The sequence below is a fragment of the Elgaria multicarinata genome, chromosome 7 (assembly GCF_023053635.1).
Source record: "Elgaria multicarinata webbii isolate HBS135686 ecotype San Diego chromosome 7, rElgMul1.1.pri, whole genome shotgun sequence".
NCBI classification, from domain to species: Eukaryota; Metazoa; Chordata; class Lepidosauria; order Squamata; family Anguidae; genus Elgaria; species Elgaria multicarinata.
The window spans coordinates 61,592,498-61,613,056 of record NC_086177.1 but is presented as its reverse complement, the minus strand read 5'-3'; the positions used below and the strand labels follow the sequence as shown (position 1 = coordinate 61,613,056).

At 42.3% G+C, this 20,559-nt stretch overlaps 1 protein-coding gene across 1 annotated transcript in view; it reads left to right on the top strand.

Moving 5' to 3' along the window:
• Window positions 1–7,006: 7,006 nt before the first annotated feature.
• Window positions 7,007–20,559, top strand: part of LOC134401584 (desmocollin-2-like) — a 38,409-nt gene continuing 24,856 nt past the window's right edge. The window contains exons 1-6 of the mRNA XM_063130677.1: window positions 7,007–7,090; window positions 14,090–14,174; window positions 15,090–15,292; window positions 16,044–16,154; window positions 19,807–19,962; window positions 20,131–20,275. Coding sequence (XP_062986747.1) covers window positions 7,013–7,090; window positions 14,090–14,174; window positions 15,090–15,292; window positions 16,044–16,154; window positions 19,807–19,962; window positions 20,131–20,275 — 778 coding nt within the window. The 5' untranslated portion in view covers window positions 7,007–7,012. The remainder of the gene's footprint in view (window positions 7,091–14,089; window positions 14,175–15,089; window positions 15,293–16,043; window positions 16,155–19,806; window positions 19,963–20,130; window positions 20,276–20,559) is intronic.

The following is a 20,559-nucleotide window of genomic DNA, read 5'->3' as shown; positions in this document are numbered from 1 at the left end:
ATAGCTTAAACCCCCCCCAGTTATCCCCGATTCTTTCCCTCAATGCAATCCTATGGGCGAAAAGCCGAAAATGCAGTTTGAGCCGCGCGGTTGACCCGATTTTCACAAAAATATAGCCCGCGACCCGTACGATGCAGAAAGTTGAGAGTGGTCTCAAAATGACCCCCATCCACGACTCTCTGTGCACAAGAATTTTCAGAATGATAGCTTAAACCGCCCCCCAGTTATCCCCGATTCTCTCCCTCAATGCAATCCTATGGGCGAAAAGCCGAAAACGCAGTTTGAGCCGCGCGGTTGACCCGATTTTCACAAAAATATAGCCCGCGACCCGTACGATGCAGAAAGTTGAGAGTGGTCGCAAAATGACCCCCATCCACGACTCTCTGTGCACAAGAATTTTCAGAATGATAGCTTAACCCCCCCCCAGTTATCCCCGATTCTTTCCCTCAATGCAATCCTATGGGCGAAAAGCCGAAAACGCAGTTTGAGCCGCGCGGTTGACCCGATTTTCACAAAAATATAGCCCGCGACCCGTACGATGCAGAAAGTTGAGAGTGGTCTCAAAATGACCCCCATCCATGACTCTCTGTGCACAAGAATTTTCAGAATGATAGCTTAAACCCCCCCCCAGTTATCCCCGATTCTTTCCCTCAATGCAATCCTATGGGCGAAAAGCCGAAAACGCAGTTTGAGCCGCGCGGTTGACCCGATTTTCACAAAAATATAGCCCGTGACCCGTACGATGCAGAGAGGTGAGAGTGGTCTCAAAATGACCCCCATCCACGACTCTCTGTGCACAAGAATTTTCAGAATGATAGCTTCAAAAACAACGTAGTTATGCGCGATTATTTGCCGCAATGCAATCCTATGGCGAAATGTTTTCAAGATGGCGACCGGAGCGCTCCGCCTGAACTCGGAGCTCCGAAAAATGGCCGCTTCTCTTCGCCTTGCTTCTAGGGAGTCCGCGGTCCGCTCCTACTCCGCCTCTGGGTAAGGCGGAGCAGGCCAATCCGCTACTGCTTCTACGCTCCTAATCGGAGCGGAGCACATCCCTAATTTTTATTAATGATTTGAACGAGGAGGTGCAGGGAACGTTTATCAAATTTGCAGATGACACAAAATTGGGTGGGATAGCTAATACCCTGGAAGATAGAAACAAACTTCAAAGCGATCTTGATAGGCTGGAGTGCTGGGCTGAAAACAACAGAATGAAATTTAATAGGGATAAATGCCAAGTTCTATCCCTAGGAAAAAGAAACCAACTACACAGTTACAAGATGGGGGATACTTGGCTCAGCAATACTACAAGCGAGAAAGATCTTGGAATTGTTGTAGATCACAAGCTGAATATGAGCCAACAGTGTGATGTGGCTGCAAAAAAAGCAAATGCTGTTTGGGGCTGCATTAATAGAAGTATAGCTCTCAAATTGCGTGAGCTACTGGTTCCCCTCTATTTGGCCCTGGTGAGGCCTCATATTGAGTATTGCGTCCAGTTCTGGGCTCCACACTTCAAGAAGGATGCAGACAAGCTGGAGCGTGTTCAGAGGAGGGCAATGAGGATGATCAGGGGTCTGGAAACAAAGCCCTATGATGAGAGACTGAAAGAACTGGGCATGTTTAGCCTGGAGAAGATAAGATTGAGGGAAGACATGGTAGCACTCTTCAAATAATTGAAAGTTTGTCACACAGAAGAGGGCCAGGATCTCTTCTCGATCCTCCCAGAGTACAGGACACGGAATAATGGGCTTAAGTTACAAAAAGCCAGATTCTGGCTGGACATCAGGAAAAACTTCCTGACTGTTCGAGCAGTACGGTAATGCAATCAATTACCTAGGGAGGTTGTGGGCTCTCCCACACTAGAGGCCTTCAAGATGCAGCTGGACAGCCATCTTTCAGGTATGTTTTAAGGTGGATTTCTGCATTCAGCAGGTGATTGGACTCAATGGCCTTATAGGCCCCTTCCGACTCTACTATTCTATGATTTTAAGAAGAAGTGGTTGTTGTTGTTGTTGTTAAAAGGCCCCTTCCAAGTCTACTATTCTATGATTCTATGATAACATTTCAAGACATGTTGCATTCAGCTACACCACATTGTCCTCATTGTAAGTATTGACGGATTTCAGGCTGTAATCAGGAACAGGAATCCAGATCACAAAAATAAGAAAAATACAACTCAGTTATATTAAACAGAAAATCAGCCAGACATTTCAAACACAACAGTAGATTATTACCACACCATGGTGGCTTTCTACTTATGGCCACAATTAACATGTTCTGTAAAGGGGGATTACCAGTTTCTTTAAGTCTTCAGATGGAACTGAGACTTGGACCTTTTCCGATCAGCCCAGGGCTCCACTGATGAAACAGACAGACTGTTCTGGAATCAAGTGACCAGATTCTTCATTAAATGCTGTTGGGAGCAATCCTATGGCCCCTAGATAGGGTCTGCAGGCCATAAGGTATTTCAAATTTCTGGATCTAAGGTTGGAGACAGTACTCCGACCACAGACCCAGAAATTCATGCTCACACTGTCCTCCCCGTCCAAGCCAGCATGGAGAACACCTCCAGCAGCCTCTTCAAGGTCACAAAAGTGACCCCGGAGAAGAGGTAAAGGGGGCATTTTCATGGGCAGAGAGGGGCTGGAGAGGCTGGCTTGCAAAGCCCAGGCCTCTCTAGCCTCCTTCCCTATTTCTCCTCAGTATCCCAGCTAGACAGACAAAAAAGCCCATCTAGCTAAAATGCAAAGCTCCACCCACTCTGCATGGGACACTTGTAAGCCTCCAAGTTCAGAGGCTTATGAGTATCAAGGATGGATCTTATAGGATTGTGCCTTTATGCTACAATCCTGTACTCACTTATGTGGAAATAAACCCTACTGAGCTCAAAGGAACTTACTTCTGAGTAAACATATATAGTATTGCACTCTTAGTGTTACTTTGTCTTTACCAGCATGACAGGAATAAGTTGTATTTGATAGTATACACAGATAGGTCACGCCTAATGCTATCCTGTAATACTGAGGCCATCCAAACCATGCAGTGATGTTTGCAAACCAATTCAGCCGTATCACAGTGTCAGCAAAACAATACAGTAAGTTCAGCAAAACAATGTAAGAATCAATGAGTCCTCAAAGTTCAGCAACATGTCTTAGGATCATGGTTATATAAAGATCTTAAGCCATTTGTTCTCTCTTAGTGATGTCTTGTTCCAGTTCCACCTTTATGGACTATGCTCCTTTTGCTTCAGAGATGTCCATTCCCATACAACACAATCCACGGAATGGTTTGGGACCCAAGTTACATGAAGTACCGCCTTCACCCATATCAGCCTGCCTGCATTTAAAGATCAGGAAGAGAGGCTCCTTCTTGTTTGCCCACGCATGAGAACTATTAGGTGGGTGATCACTAGTAAGAGGGCCTTCTCTGCAGTGACCCACACCTTTGGAACAAGCTGCCATTGGAGGTCCACCATGCCAGAGCATTGCAGGCTTTTAGAAAGCCTTGAAAACATATTATTTTACTGTGGCCTTCTCATGGTATGAGTACCGTTATTGCTGCTATTGTTGTTGCTGGTTTTGTAGGTTTTGTTTTTGCTCTTCATTGCTATTTTTTGTGTTTATGTTTTATTGCTTTTAGTATTTTTGCTGTTTGTATTTTATTGTTATAAGCTGCCTTGCAAAGGCTTCTGTCCTGAAAGCGGCCAAGAAATGTTTTAAATAAATAAATCTGCTGATGAAGGCCTTTTGCTACTCTGTGTAGATCAGAGTTGGGCAACTTGAAGCTCTCCAGATATTGTTGGATTGCAGCTACCATCATCCCTGTCTACTGTCTGTGTTGCCTAGGACTGATGCAAGAGCCAGAAGTCACTCAACCTTCTGTAAAAGAGCTTTTGCTAGTCAGTGCATATACCCTTACAGCCAGACCCTTGTCAAACAGTAGCACAGTGTTAGCACCAGAACGGGAAGAAATATCAGGCTTAAAAACCATGACCTGTAACAAGCAAGCCTGAAAACATCCCTGTCTGGATGTTTCATCACATACCACAAAGCTACTATTTCCCTTTCACTCCATAATCCTTGGATATCTTATAAAAACATAAGACAGCTTTGAGTGGCATTGAAAGTGATTTGACATCCTCCTCCTGAGTGTATTGTAACATCATTGCAATCTGTAGCTAAACATAATAGTTTATTATGCTAGCATACAACAGATTTTAAAATAAAATAAAAAATCAACAAAGCATATTGCCTAACCCCTTTGTTTGGATTGTATCACCTTCCATAAAGAAAAACATATCATGTTATGCACCTTAATACCACCCCTGTGTCTTTCTTTGTGACCCATGACAGGGCAGTTACTTCCACCCAGCAAGGGGACTCTTATGTGTATCATAATAGGAGATCCCAGAAACCAGCATTCCACAAGAGAGGCCAAAATGTAAAAGATATAGCAGCAGTCTTCAAGAAGGTACAGTAACTGGGAAAGCTGCACTTGCTGCCCATTTTTCTGTCATGCATCTTTCAAGGCACTGGGGCTCTCCAGGATTAAAAAGCAGGCTACCCCATTGCTCTGTGATGCTTTCAGAACTCATTCTTCTGCTGATGCTGTTCAATAAAAGCTGTGAGTTCCCTAGCTCTGATTCTTTTCTCCTTGTGATTAGCTATCCTCTCTCATTCCTCATAAATGGGGGATACGGTAGGAAGGTGGAGGAGGGATGACCACCTTCTAATCATGGGGCACATTTTACAGGAGCTCTCTAATCCTGGTGTTTTGAGGAAAGGATATTGAAATAATATATCACAAGACTGATCCAGTGTACAGTGCTCTTTGCTAGTTCTCTTCCCCAGGAGCAAGAACATTAAGAACACTTGAGAACTACCAACTCAATCACAGCTTTTAAAACTCAGCTAAAAACTTTTCTTTTCCCTATAGCTTTTAAATATTGAGTTTGTTCTGACTCTATACTGTTAGCTTCACCCTACCCGGTGCCTGTTTACACTTCCCTGTGCCTGTTTGCATTCTCTTTCCCTCCTTATTGTTTACTACAACTTTATTAGATTGTAAGCCTATGCGGCAGGGTCTTGCTATTTACTGTGCAATCTGTACAGCACCATGTACATTGATGGTGCTATATAAATAATAATAATAATAATAATAATAATAATAATAATAATAATAATAATAGAAAAAAAAAGTTTGATGGAATACCTTTAGGGCCTGGTGAGATGTAGGATTGGGCGCTTTCTTGGAAAATGCTGGATGCTCAAGTCCTTCTGTCCGTGCATGCTCCACTTTGATCATTCACCCCAGTCCTACTGCACTTTCTGTGACTATGGTGCCAATTGAGCAGAACACACAAGACTTAAACTGTTTTTCATTCATCATAAATCCCTAGCCCCTGAACTTATCCTTCTGAAATTTTGCAGGTTTCTTGCCCATGACATTGCTATGACCTATGCCATTTTCAAAGAAATTGTTGAAAAACCCAGGGAGGGGAAGTGTATCACTTATCCGCCTCCAAAAATTAACACACACCCTTCTATAAAAAAAAACTGTACCTACCCTTCTGAAATTTTGCAATTTCTTAGCTCAGAGCACCTCTTTACTCAATGTCATCTTCATAACAATTGCCCTCAAAGAACATAAAGGCATATTATGTTCTTTTTGGAACACCCGTCCCCTACAAATTTAAAGGCGGCTCTTGCACAACATTCCTTGTATCTGTTCACCTGAAACTGGGCAAGTTTGATCCCCTAAGGGGCAACTATACCTGGAAATTTCTTTGTATGCTGTCAAGAAATTAAAAAGTTAGCAGCAGTTCTCTTTTTCGAACAATCAAAATTTAAAGGTGCTGTTACGGATTTGGCCTTTGCTGAGAGTTTTCAACCTGTAGTTCCAGTATTTAGGAAACCTTTGGCTGCCAGTTAACCACCCATAGCTGATCAATACACTTCAAATAAAGTGTATACCAGTGTGGTGTAGTGGCTAAGGTGTTGGACTGGGAGTTGGGAGATCCAGGTTCTAGTCCCCACTTGGCCATGGAAACCCACTGGGGCCAGATGTACACCAAGTAGGATATAACACTTTGAAAACAGTTTGAAAACTGTAAAAGGAGTGTGTCCTGACCCCCAACAGTTGTCACTACTGTTATAAACGGCTTTACAGCAGTAGTGTAGATCCTGCCTGGGTGACTTTGGACCAGTCACATACTCTCAGCCCAACCTACCTCACGGGGTTGTTGTTGTGAGGATAACATGGAGAAGAGGAGGATTATGTATGCCGCCTTGGGTTCCTTGGAGGAAAAAAAGGCAGGACATAAATGTAATAAATAAATAAATAATACACCAAAAATTGTTTCAGGTGGATTCAATTTCAGTTTTGCATTAACAAGAATTAGTAAAGGAAAACCTTTTTGATGCATTTCCCCTTTTTATTAGAAATAAACTTGAAGCATCACATCAAACGATAACTTGTATAACATAAAATATTTCCTAAACATTTTTGGTTTTAGACTTCTAGTCCTAATAGCTTAAAATGGAAAGATCTCATTCTTCTATACTAAATAGGCTATTCGTCGGACACGTACACAGGCGTAGGGAGTTCCTAATAGGAACCTCCTGCATCCTTGCCAGGTCGTGGCGACCCAGCCGGGGAAGGCGTGGACTCGCCAGGGGCGCATCCCCACTCCCTGGGTTGGGCCCCAGGGAGTTTCCTGCTCCACTCTTTGGCCAAGTATAAAGCAAGCAAGAAGGGGAAAAAAGAAGGAAAGAGAGAGAGAGAGACCCGCTCCTAATTAAAAGTGTTCCCTCAGAAGCACGGCTGCCACCTCGTCTCCTTTTGTATCGCCCCACCGTTGCTAGGAGCAAAATCCTCTTGCAGACGGGAGGAGGCAGCCGGAGCCGGACAGGGAAGCTCCGCAACACCTGGTCACAGTCGGTGGTAGCAGCAGCATCCTTCCGCACGCCCAGCCGCGGTTCCCGCCAAACACTCCCCCCCCCCACTCTGTTGAAGCATGGCCCCGCTAACAAGGGCCCGGCCCGGGGGTGGCTTGGGCAGCGCGGCGTGCCTTCGACTGCTCGTCGGCCTCCTGGTAAGTAGGAATGGGGGTCGCGCCCGAGCGAGCGAGCCAAGAGCGGGGAGGGGGGAGGCGTGAGAAAGCGAGGCGCCGAAAGTTGCTCCAAGCGGAAAGGCTGGGCAGCCGCTAGTGGCCGAAGCTGGACTGGGCGGACTAGCCAAGTTCGGCCGGCAAAGCGCTGGCCTCGTGAGGACGCGCTGGGCGGGCGGCTCGGTGATTCGGTGGGAGCGGCTGCGGTGTGGATTCAGCCGCGCGCCCGGCAGGTGACAGTGATACCGTTAGAAGTTGCCCAATGCTATGCAGTTCTGCGTTGGATTAAAGAACGTTCTTCCTAGGGATGTTTTTAGGCTGCTGGGACACTATGGTATAACGTGGGGCAATCCATGGTCCTTGAAGTAAGTGACATTCCTACTTTTACAGGTTTTGCCACTGCTCCAGTTAACTTGTTTCTTTGGTTTGCCCCGAACCTTTTCAAGTGAAATATGCTGGTTTTGAATTGGCTTCATGTTTGCTTTTGGAATCTGCCCAGAGAACGTCTGTTATGGCACGTATAATAGAAAAGTAAATTCCAGCCAGATGGTTTAATTGGTGTGATTTTATTTCAATAATCGAATCAGCAAGATGAATGAACTGAAAGTTCAAATGGGCAAGAACAAGCTCAAGTCTAGATAGAGCAACAGTCTTTGTTCATGTTGCATTCCTCTGTTTTGGATTGCATTTCTCTGGCTGTTTATGATCAGCAAATGATTGTTGATCTAAAAGCCTAATTTCTATAGCCAGAGGTTTTTATGTAATGTGGGACCTGTGAGAAATGTTAATGTGCTAAAATGTTGCATTGTGAAAGAAATGTTTATGTAATTTGTAGATGGCCACTCCATGTCATGCTTATAGAAAATAAGTAATTCAGTACATTCTATAGTGACTTGTTTTACATGTTATGGGTCGTAATTCTAAGGAAGCATCTACCAAATTAGGGAAGCATGTATAAATTAAGAACCTTTTGTCAAATATGAGCTGTAATTTCATTATGATGATAAAAGAAAAAAGTTATTTTTAATTAACTCGTGTGTGTGTGTGTGTGTTTGTGAAAGTATCTTTTCCCCAAAACCAGTAATGAGTCTTGTGGCATCTCAGAGACTAACAAATGTATTATGGCATAAGGTTTCATATGCACATTCATACTAAATGCACATATTCACATTTTAGGTTACATGATGCAGCCGTCCATTTGCCTCAGCGCTGGGTTTTAACTGCAATAATGCACATATTTGCATTTGCGATTTACCATGACTTTTAGATCGGGTCCAAGTTTGCACCATGTTACAGCTTTGTTTCTTTGGGGCAGTTATGTCAGTTTTTGACATATGGGCGGAGCTTTGAGGGTAGGATAATGTGATTGGCCCATTTCCCGATTTTGCACCGATCTGCTGCCTCCTTCTTTCACACCGATTTTAGTTTGAAGTCTCTCTCCGGAGTTTCGCAGAGAAAGCTTCTTAATACAAATTCATTTGTCTATTTATTTATTTTTATTTATTATTACATTTCTATACCGCCCCACAGCCGAAGTTCTCTGGGTGGTTCACAAAAGTTAAAACAGTAAACATTAAAATAGTATACAAAATTTAAAAACCATCAGAAACATAAAAACCAACAGTATCCATATATATATATTCCTTTCCCTCTGTAGCCTGCTCCCCCCCTCCCGGCCCCACTCTCGGTTCGTGGAGGCTGTTTCTTTGAATTTCCTTATGAGGAGCAATGGGAACAAAGTGGGAAACAGGCAGCCAGCCTCCTTCCTTTCCCTCTGTAACCTCGTCCTCCACTCCCCACCCTCCCGCTCTGTTTGTGTGTTATATTAGTCTGCAGAGCTCCACAGATAAGATTTATAGCTTCGTTGGCTTTTACTCTTTTTCATTGTATATGGGACAATCCACATGTGCGCATTAATAACTCACTATAAAAAAATAATAATTCAGGAAATAAATCGCTGTTGCTGCTGCAGTGTGACGCTCTTTACCTGCATTCGAATCAATGAAAAAACAGGTTTTTATTTAATGAGGAGCTATCCCGCTGTCGTATAGACAAGGACATGGACACTATATTGTCTACTTCTTGGTAGAATGAAGTGGACAGTGTCTATGAAAAGTACACCATAATAAATTTATTGTCTTTTAAGATGCCACAACATTCTTCCTTGTTTTTGCTGCAATTGACTAGCATGACTACCCCTCTGTATCTTATTTCAAGTAATCCTGAAACAAATTTTTATATAAGAATAAATTACAACAGACCATAGCCTTTTTATCTGTATAAAAAGGGTTAATTATGCACCTATATACATGGCGGTTGAACTCAATACTTTACGAGCAATATTTTTGCTAATGTGAAGGGACTCATTTACTTCTAAGGATATCTAGATGCCTCTTATTTTAAGGAACATGCATTATTTTGCAAGCATCTCCCTTTGTTGATGATCATCGTAGTCTCATGGAGAATAATGTTCCTGAGATCTTCATAGATCAATATCACTTTCTCTGGAAGCTCTTCATGTAGAGGATGGTGATCAAGCCCCTAATATACTTGCTCAGATTTTTTTAGATGTAATAAAAAAACCAGACATGCAAATTTATCAGACTTGCCTTACTGGCAACAAGTAATTTACTTGCTCGTTTCTTAAAATTTTATTTTATTTTATTTATTACATATCTATACTGCCCAGCAGCCAAGGTTCTCTGGGTAGTTTACATTTATTTATTTAAAACATCCATATCCTGACTTATATCACTAGGATCTCAGGGCAGTGTACAGATAAATTCATACAATATAAAACAAATATACACAGCTAAAAACTAATTAAACCATGAATCAAGTTGAAACCAGTATATAATTTAAAAGCAAAAAACAAAACAAAACCAGTTAAAACAATGTACAAACTTGGTGAATTTAACCATTAAAGGCTTTGTTAAAAAGTAATGTTTTCACTTGGAATAAATCGGGGTTGGTGCCAGTCAGGCCTCCAAAGGGAGGGCATTCCACAGTTGGGGTGCCACAATAGAGAAAGCCCTCTCCCATGTCCCACCATAGCATATGTGAAGCACTGGAGGGATGCAGAGAAGGGCTCCTCCAACAGGTCTTAAGTCTCGAGCAGGCATATATAAGGAGAGGCGCTCCCTCAAGTATCAAGGTCCCAAGTCCTCTAGGGCTTTAGACATCATTACCAACACCTTGAATTGCGACCAGAAGAGTATAGGCAGCTAGTGCAATTCCTTTAAGACCGGTATAATGTGGTCTCTGTAAGATGTACCTGCCAGCAGTGTAGCTGCTGCATTTTGCACTAGCTGCAACTTCCGAGTTGTCTTCAAGGGCAGCCCCACGTAGAGTACAATGCAGTAGTTTAATTCGGAATTTACCAGTGCATGATCTACTGTGGCTAGGTTGTCCCTGTCCAGGAAAGGCTGTAGCTGGCGGATCAGCCAAAGCTGGCCCCAAGCACTCTGCACCACGGAGTCCACCTGGCCCTCCAGTGACAATGATGGATCTAGGAGTACTCCCAAGCTACGCACCTGCTCCTTCATGTGCGTAGCTTGGGAGTACTGAAATTAATGAAGTTAGAGCTAACAGTGCCCTTCCTCCCCAACCAGCAAAACTACTGAAATGAAAATGATGGTGAAATGATGGTGAAAATGATGGTGAAATGCCATGGCAATGAAAGTGATAAGATGGATTTCAGTTGGAGAATAATTTTAGCTATGTCTTGGAATCAATTCTAAATGGAACTGTAAAAAACTACCCATTCGTAAGAAGTTAAAATATATGTGAAACACTTTGATTAATCCTTATGACATACAATAAAAGCATAACAGAAGCAGTTAACTTGATAGGAAACCTATTTCAATGAGTTTTCATGTTTATTTTTTTGGGTATATTAAAAACAGAATGATTCTATCTTGCAACAAGCAAGGATGTTTAAAATGAAGATGGTCGGTGCCCTTTTCCAAGCACAGATTTGAGAAAACCCTATTCACTTCCATTACATGGGGGCAAAGCCTAGTGCAAGTCTTGCTGGTATGTGATGCTTTGGTAGATTTTTTTTTCTACTGAGAAACATATTCATGCATGTGAACCTTCCAGTTTTACTTTTGTAGCCTGCAATCGCAAGCGAAATCCAAGACATTTCTTAATGCAATTAACAATCCTTTGCAATAATCCTGAACCCTCTGATTCAACCATAAAGCACTGGACTACATAAGAACACAAGATTGCAATGCTTAATTTGAATTTTTAAAAATGGTATCCATTTTCTTGTTCTTAAATTACAGATTGTTCCTATATATATTCCATTACAGACTATTATCCAAAGTACTTTTATTAGCAATCCCCTAATGTATGTTTTAAAAATACCTTAAATTCACTTCCTATTCACTTAATGGTGTGCTCCTGATCTGTGGCTCTGTTGTCCCTCAGCCTGTCCTGCACACCCCAAATCCCCTGGGTAGTTCCTAGTTCACTATGAATTATTATTGTATAGAGAAGTCTTACAGCAGCAGCAGATGGACCCAGACACCCTGTGATTGTGTGTTTATATTTTGAAAACCCTACAGAAGATACTACATTTATCTAGTAGTCTCCCTCCTCACTTTTTGGCTAAGCTGCTAGAATATGTTCTGGTTGGCTATTACGTTTGGCCTTATTTACCTAATCCATTGTGCTGCCCTAGCTCTCAGAGATTTGGAGACTTGCAAGTTTCCTGCAAAGGCTACTTGGCACATTCTGTGTGGAGAGGATCCATGAGAGTAATGGATGTATGGTGTAGTGCTCAGTGACAGATTGGGGAAAAGGTTCAGCAGGAGAAGATCTTCTTCCCCTTAGACCTGCAAGCTGGCTTCCTCCTAAGCCATGCCTCCGCCAAAGTGGTTGTAGTTCAGTGAATTCAGTAAACCTAAGGAATCCTTTCCAGATTCGATGAAATCCTCACTTGAAAATCATGACTTGCTGAAAGATACATTTGGTGATACTAAATCTTTCTTTAGTAGCTCTGGTAAAGCAGAGGGCACTGATGTCACAATAAGACAAGAAAAAAAGATGGGCATTGAAAACATCATTCTCTGGGGGAGATTGCCAATCATGGTTTTCAGAATACTGCAGAAACAGATAATGCACAGACCGAACCTACTACTTACCAACAAGTCAAGTGTTGTGATTAACGAGACTGCCATGCCCTCTCCATAAAAGGCAGCATTTTCCATTGGAGTTGTCCTGGTATGCAGACTCAAGTTGATGATGTAAATCAATGTTTGCCACTTTACTATTTGCTTTCAAGAAACTTCTAACACAGTGTTATTTTAACAAATTGAAATATATTCCTAATGAGGGTCCTGTGCCTGGAGGGGTTGCTGTTCTTCACCCATTTCAGTGACTACACCTTTGCAGGCAGTGACAGCCTGCATGGCCTCCATGATTTAATCTCTTTTCATTCGGTTGATATTCCTCTAAGAGAGTTTACTGAAAAGGCCCCATTGGAAAACCTGTTAGAGCAGTTGCTGAAATGATTGTTTTCAATCTAGAGGACCAGCTGGCTTCCCTCAAAGAAGGCAGATTGTGGAGGACAGTCTATCTGAAATTATCAGAGCCCACTAGCTTCAGAGCTGTTTGGAAGTGGAAGTGACCTCACACAATACCTGCTTTGAAGCCTGGCTTGGACTTTAAGAATCCACTTGGCCAGCTGTGTCTGAAACCTTCTGTAATGCTTGTTCTGTGCTCACCTGGTGCTTTACCTTGCATTTAATAGCCTACTGACAAAACACCAATGCAGTTTCTACAAATATCAACCTATTATTGATCACTTGATTCAGTTGGAAACTGGTTCACAAAGCCTTTCTGAGAAATGAACATGGGATAGTTCTTTAGTATTTTAAACCTTGAAAAGGATTATGAGATATGGTATCTTCAGAGACCTTTATATCATTTTTGGTTTAGAGGCATTTTTGTACAGGACCTTTGGTAGAACAATACATTTCAGGTTTACATTAGTTCTGTTTGGGTGTTTGACTTACTGTGCAGGCAAACATGGGAGCTAGTAATGGACCATGCTGAGTAGCCCCTCCCTCTGATGTCCATGCATTGAGTTCAACCATCTGTCAGTCGAGGGGAGAACTCCATGTGAGATGCAGCCCCAATAGCACATCTTTTCATGAATGTGCCAACATTGGGGCGGGCTATACGTCACTGCTCCCAGCTCTTGTGTACGCCTATCCTATGAGTTGGCTATGAGTTGGCTTTACAGGCAAATGGCTGCTTGAAACAGAACCGTGTACACGTAGCAGTGCGAGATGACCTAGATATTGTTGTATCATAAGATTTCTAAGCCTTTCTCATGTAATATCATTACACATTATGGAGGGTTCACATGACAACCCCCCATTCGTTTAAGGAGAATATGAGAGGGTCTTGGGGTTACTCTGACATACCTTGTTCCCCCCTCCCCCATGATCAAAATGGAAATGCTTCCCCATCATCCATGAAAAGTGTTGGGAAGAGCTCTTCATGCATACAGTTTTATGTGTATAGAGCTTCTTCATGGAAGTGGGTACCTGATTGAGCCAGAGCCCTCCTCGTCTGGAGAGCCATTTCCCATCCTGCCAGAACACATGGATGACAGGGAAAACTTATGTAAGTTCTTCCAACATTACCTCGGGCCATTATTATTATTATTATTAATTTATTTATATAGCACCAACAACATACTTGGAGCTGTACAGAATATACAAATAAAACAGCAATACCCTGCCTAGAGGCTTACAGTCTAGAGGCCTAGAGGCCAATCATCCATTTGTACACATTGGAGGAACTTGGAAATGGGTGGCTTATCTTTGATATTCCTTAATATGACTGAAATTATGGAAAAACTAATCCACAGATAAAAGTTATACCAGTATACTAGATCTGCATCTGATGTTTACAGCTTTGTACCTATAAACATACCCAAAATGTAACTTCCATTCTTTTTCCTTACAGGTACTAAATTTATTTTGTGAAGCTTGTAAGAAAGTAACTTTTAATGTGCCTTCTGAACTAGAGGCACGGACATTAATTGGCAGAGGTGAGACATTGAAAGAATATCTTTAAAACAAATAATTTAGATCAGAGATAGGGAACATGCGACCCCCTGGTCTGGCAACACGGCAGCAAAAGGGATCCATTTAAAGAAAATGGGCCTTTTCCCCCTGCAGCTCACCAAATTTCTGTGGCAAATTTGGCATCATGGCAGGGGTTTGGCCTCCGGTGGGGTGGGGAATTGGGACCTAGACCCCCAGATGTTGCCCACCTGTGTACTAGAACCTTCTCTGTTTCTTTTACAGTGATGCCTTTTTTTTGTTTTTTTGTTTTGTTTTGCATTGTTTACACTGCATATTTATGCTTGCATATTTATCTGGAAGTAAGCCCCACTATGTTCAACAGGGCTCAAATTTAGGAGCATAGATTTGAAGTCTGGGGCTGGACTCCTCAATATGCTTACTAGGGAATAAGCCCCATTGTATACTGCAGGGCTCTTTTCAGAATAAATATGCATAAGATTGTGAAGTACGTTTCTGAAGTTAGTTGGGACGTGGGAGAGGGAATAAACACGCTAAGAATCTCACAGAGAAGATTTCCCCATGGCGACATTATTTCCAGACAGTTTTTTACATCTCTAGTCTTTCTATAAAAATCTTATTACATAGCTTTTAGATAAAAACCTTGTCTTAAATTCTGAAAGAAAAAAAATCATAATCCAAAGCTGGTCCAGTTTTCTGATTTTTTGGGACAAACAAAACCATTCTGTGGAAAATAATGAGGGGGGGGGGGAGAAAATGTTTTTTCCTCATTTTTTTCCGGACCTCACATCTTTATGCTGGGAGTTGTAGGACTTCTTTCTAAGCAAGGATATAATTTTAATTTAGGACTTGAAATTAGAATTAATCTTTGTTACTTAGTTTCTTCCGTTATCATTTTTTACATTTTATTTTAAATACAGTAAATCTGAAACAGTGCCTTAGGAATTTTGACCTGATCAGTTCAAGTGATCCTGACTTCATAGTTCTACAAGATGGTTCTGTATTTACAACACATGCTATTTCTTTGTCAACTGAAAAGAAAACATTTACCATACTGCTTAAGAACTTGCAAGATTTTCAGCTAAAGAAAATACACATCAATTTGCTACCACATCTAAAACAGGTAAATGACATTAATTTATATCAAAATGTTTTATATATACCAACTGACATTGCAGTTATCTTCCTTAGCAGGCAATCCTAGCTGTTAATGTCATGGGTGCTGTCATTTGAACCACTATCATTCCCTTCCTGGTTCATATAAAAATGTATATAGGATACTTGTGTTTAAGCCAATTTAATCCCAATGTCTTCAGAGCGACTGCACCCACCTACATCTAAGCAATACATTTAGAACCAGGTGTTAGTGGAACTCAAAGCCATGTGGTTGCCACTAAAAGCAGCAACCTCACCTCTCTTCCTTCTCTCTCGTTGGTAGCAAGAAGTAAAACAAAATGCTTGACATGACAGGACTGAAATGTGAGTTTCTTTGCCCCTGCAAGCAGCAGCTGATGCAATGGAATGGGAGCAAAGAAACTTGCAGCAGGAGCAGGGAAACCATAGAGGCAGGTGGATTATATGGCTCTGATACAGAGAAAACTCCCACTGATAGAAAGGGAGGAGACAAGCAGTTCTTGTTGATTGCCCATGTACCACCCTCACAGTTGTTCCAGAAGGTTCCTGGAGTTTCCAGAACAGATTTTCGGGCTGGGGAGCCATAAGGGGAAGAGGAAATGGGCAAAAACCAAAGCCACTGATTAAATGTTGGAGAAAGCAGACAGGAAAACTAATCTGTTTGAGAGAGGGAAAAGTAGGGAATTCACAGATTACTAGTGTATTACTAATGTTTTTTTGTTTCTGTCTTCTAAATGCAGACACACAGAACAGGAGAGACTGTTCTGAGACGAACTAAACGAAGATGGGCTCCTATTCCAACCATTCTAATAGAAAATCATCTGGGACCTTACCCATTGCAAATTAATAAGGTAACTTTTAATGCCAGGGAAATCACACTAAAAGTTCTTTTCTATATTACCGGTAGAACATATGCACTATGACCAAGATAAGAAGAACACCTATGTAAGTAATTACCTTTGGAATATAACTGTGACTTTTGAGTGGCTTTGGATATGAATAAAGAAACACAGCTAGGTCGATGTGTTATCAGTTATACATCAGTTGGGCAGTATTTTCTTCATCTTGCCCAAAGAGGATGTTGCATAGGAAAGCTGTCGCTGTGCATATAACTTGCTCAACTTTCTTACTCAAGACCAATTTCAGATGTGGAAGTGACTTCACACATCCAAAAGCCACCCTACAGTCTAACTACTTAATAATTCCTCATAATTTTTCATAGGGGTGTGCACGGACCCCCAGATCCGCCCCGCGGGCCGATCCGAACATTTCGGATCGGCCCGCTCCACTCCGCGCCGCTCCGCCCATAGTCCGCTCCTCTTCGCCGCGGAGCTCCAGCTCCGAATCGGAACTCCGCAGTGGAGGGGAGTGGCACCAGGTAAGGCTCCCTCCCTCCTCTCCCTTACCTGCGTCCATCAGCTTCTGAGCCGCGGGCTCAATTGAAGAAGCCGAGGGACTGCGGACGGACTCAGGTAAGGGAGAGGAGGGAGGTGGGTTTACTGGGCCCCGCCACCACCGCCGCCCGTGCAGCGACGGCAGCAGAGCCCGGTAAGGGACCAAGGGGGAGGGGGGCCTTAACTGCGTCCATCCGCGGTCCCTCGGCTTCTTCAATTGAGCCCGTGGCTCAACCAGGAAGTCTAGGCTTGAGCCGCGGGCTCAATTGAAGAAGCCGAGGGACCGCGGACGGACGCAGGTAAGGGAGAGGAGGGAGAGGGGGTTTACTGGGCCCTGCCGCCGCTGCCCATGCGGTGATGGCGGCAGAGCCCGGTAAGGGACCAAGGGGGAGGGGGGCCTTACCTGCGTCCGTCCGCGGTCCCTCGGCTTCTTCAATTGAGCCTGAGCCGAGGGACCGCGGACGGACGTAGGTAAGGGAGAGGGGGGTTTACTGAGCCCCGCCACTGCCGCCATCCATGCGGCGACGGCGGCAGAGCCCGGTAAGGGACCAAGGGGGAGAGGGGCCTTACCTGCGTCCGTCCGCGGTCCCTCGGCTTCTTCAATTGAGCCCGTGGCTCAACCAGGAAGTCTAGGCTTGAGCCGCGGGCTCAGTTGAAGAAGCCGAGGGACAGCGGACGGACGCAGGTAAGGGAGAGGAGGGGGGGGTTACCGGGCCCTGCCACTGTCGCTGCATGGGCGACAGCGGCAGGGCCCGGTAAACCCCAGTTACCTTTCTTGCAGAGCTCCGGATCGAGGCGAAGGATCCACCTTCACCTCGATCCTCTTCGCAACGCTCTGCCGGCCCCCCAATCCTCTTCGCCTCTGCTTTAAGGGGAGGCGAAGCACCCCGCTCCGCTTCTAATTCGCCGGTCCGATTAGAAGCGGAGCACATCCCTAGTTTTTCAGCTATTTCTATATAAGGCAGCCAATTTAATTCCGCTGATCTATCACAGAAAATAATTTATTGAAAATAGGGGTAGATTCCTGCATGCTGGTTTCTGTGCTTTGAGATTCATTGATTTATAGCTTGCAATGAATTTTTAGCATCAGTCCATTTCTCAAGAAACAATGGAGAAAGAGTGGTATGTCAGCTTGGTTTACTCAGCTCCATAGAGCAAATGCTTGTAGACCAGATCTAAGTGTAATTGAGACATCCATTAACCTAGCTATCAGTGCAGCCATAAGCACAGCAATTCAATATAATTCAGTCCAAATAACTCTAAAGGGATAGGCCTGGACTTCTTATTGTCATAGAATAAAATGCTAGCCAGAGAACACATTTTAGCATTGTAATATTTGAGCAAGTTTATATTATGATTAAGAAAATTATCATAGCATTACTTGGACATATCTTGTTACTTCATCTGTCCCAGTTAAATAAAATGCTAACATGCCTGAAATAGCTAACTCATATCCCTTAAGTTGATGTGATTTTTCAAGTGTTGCTCCCACGCTAACCACAAACCTCATCTTCTGACTTGTAATATTGAGATGTGACAGAACAGGGAATTGTAAGCTGTCCTTGCAGTCTGGAATAGAACAGAATGGGATTTGCAGTCTGTCTGGTATATATCTACCTCTCTCTCTCCACACACACAAACACACACACACACTGCATGCAGGAATCTCTAGAAGGGCCTCTATTTTCAGGGTGTTTTGGGCTGCAGATTTATGCTAAACAACTGTTTTCCTGTAGTCCTCATTGGCATTTAGCGAAGGGTTGACAGCACACCTAGCATGCATATAAAGTGCATTCATATACCAACAACTGGTTTTACAAAACAATAACTGATATTATTCGATAAGTTACTGCAGAGTTATTAGAATGTAAGCCTATGCGGCAGCGTCTTGCTATTTATTGTTTTACTCTGTACAGCACCATGTACATTGATGGTGCTATATAAATAAATAAATAATAATAATAATAATAATACTTCCACCAGATGAACTGATTCTAAGTAAAAATCAGCTCCATTAAAGTATACAGGGGTTACTTGCAAGTAAATGTACTTGTGATCACAGCCCAAACAATGTATTCAGAATTTCTCTAATGTATATACTATGAATAAATTCAAATACATAGATATTTTTCATGTTTTATAAAGTCTGAACTAATTTTAGTACCAGTGTTACAGAATGCAATGTGCATTGTTGATAAGAATTCATTGTATTTCTAAAGACTGCTATTCCTGCTAATCTGTGTCTCCAACTGTAAGTGATTACAGTTCTTTGTGTGATTAGTTCTGTGTGTGTTGTGAGATAATTGTGAATAATGAACTGTATTCTTGGAATTGAAGGAATACTGCCACAAGTGGGCTATGTATAAGATGTAGAAAGCTGCTTAGCTTAGCAGAGATGCCTTCATCTAGATGTTACTGGTGTCAATGGAAAACCTGACTACATTGGGGAAAAATGGGAGTAGTGGTATGACCAGGTTCCAAACTAAGGTTGAGGTCATCATCAACACAAGGGTTATAAACACAAAGATTGCCCAGAGAGATCCTGGGAGAATGAGAAGCCTACGAAACATGATTGCTTGCAGACCGTGTTTGCCAGATAGGTAACTAGAAGATCTTAATGACTGCTTTGTTGGTTGAGAGGAGTAGAACTTCCATATTAATAAGAAATATGCCAGCTATGATTTCTATTATGTTTCTAATCATAACTGCATTGTACGTAGTAACGTGTTTTGCTGGTTTTATAACAGCATAGATTTGGTCTCTGTTTGAGCAATGGTACCACTTTGTGTTGTTTGGCTTGAGGGGTGTTTCAGAGACCACAATCCATATAAATCAGTTATTGATGCATAGAACACTCAGCTGGATTCACAATCTGTAGTTGAGCGGGGTCTGTTCCTAAAGCCATTGTATTCTTTCTTGATCTGGTAAATCTCGGATACATCTGTTCAAATAATAATAATAAGTTTGGGAAACGAGCTAGTCGGAAGGAGGGGAAGAAGTTACTGGTCTTACCAGAAAATTAGAAACAGATTTATATTACAATTTTGAGATGCAGGATGTAAAGTGATAATGACTTTCTTTTGTTTCATAAATTATTCTTTTTATATAGTTCGTCTCTGATACAGCCCAAAGGTACAACATCACCTATACTATAAGTGGCCCTGGTGTTGATCAACCACCACTAAATTATTTTTACATTGTGAAAGAAACAGGAGCTCTAATGGTTACTCGTGTAATAGATCGGGAAAAATATCCAGAATTTAAGGTAGAAGTGCTAACTAACTCTCTCTCTCTCTCTCTCTCTCTCTCTCTCTCTTGTAATAAAGTGCCCTATTGTAATAATTTCTGTTCATTATTAATGGAAACTATATTTTTAACTATAGATTGACCTTTTTTTCTTTGAATACATGCCTTTTTCCTCTCTTTCCTACAGATAATTTGCAACGTAAGGGCCTTAGATGGCTCTACTCCAGAGAGACCACTTGTACATGTAATCAGAATAGAGGATGATAATGACAACCCCCCAATTTTTAACCCAGATACTGTTACTTTTATTATTCCTGAAAGCAGCAGAGCTGGTAAGCAGATATATCATTTAAAAAGTATTTTCGATTAAGAACTTTAGGATTCTATCCCATACCCACTTACCTTGGAGTAAGCTCTTCTGAATTCAAAGGGACTTACTTTTGAGTTGACATTTATAGGATGGTTTGTCAGTGTTCTTGTTGGACTGATGTTTGATGGCTGAGGTTAAGCCAATGTTGGGTAACTGTAATATGCTTAGGTATATAGTGTTAGGTTTTTGAAGTATTGACTGCACCAGCGCCTTGGAATGGGCAGGTTAGAAAAGTGAAAAATATAT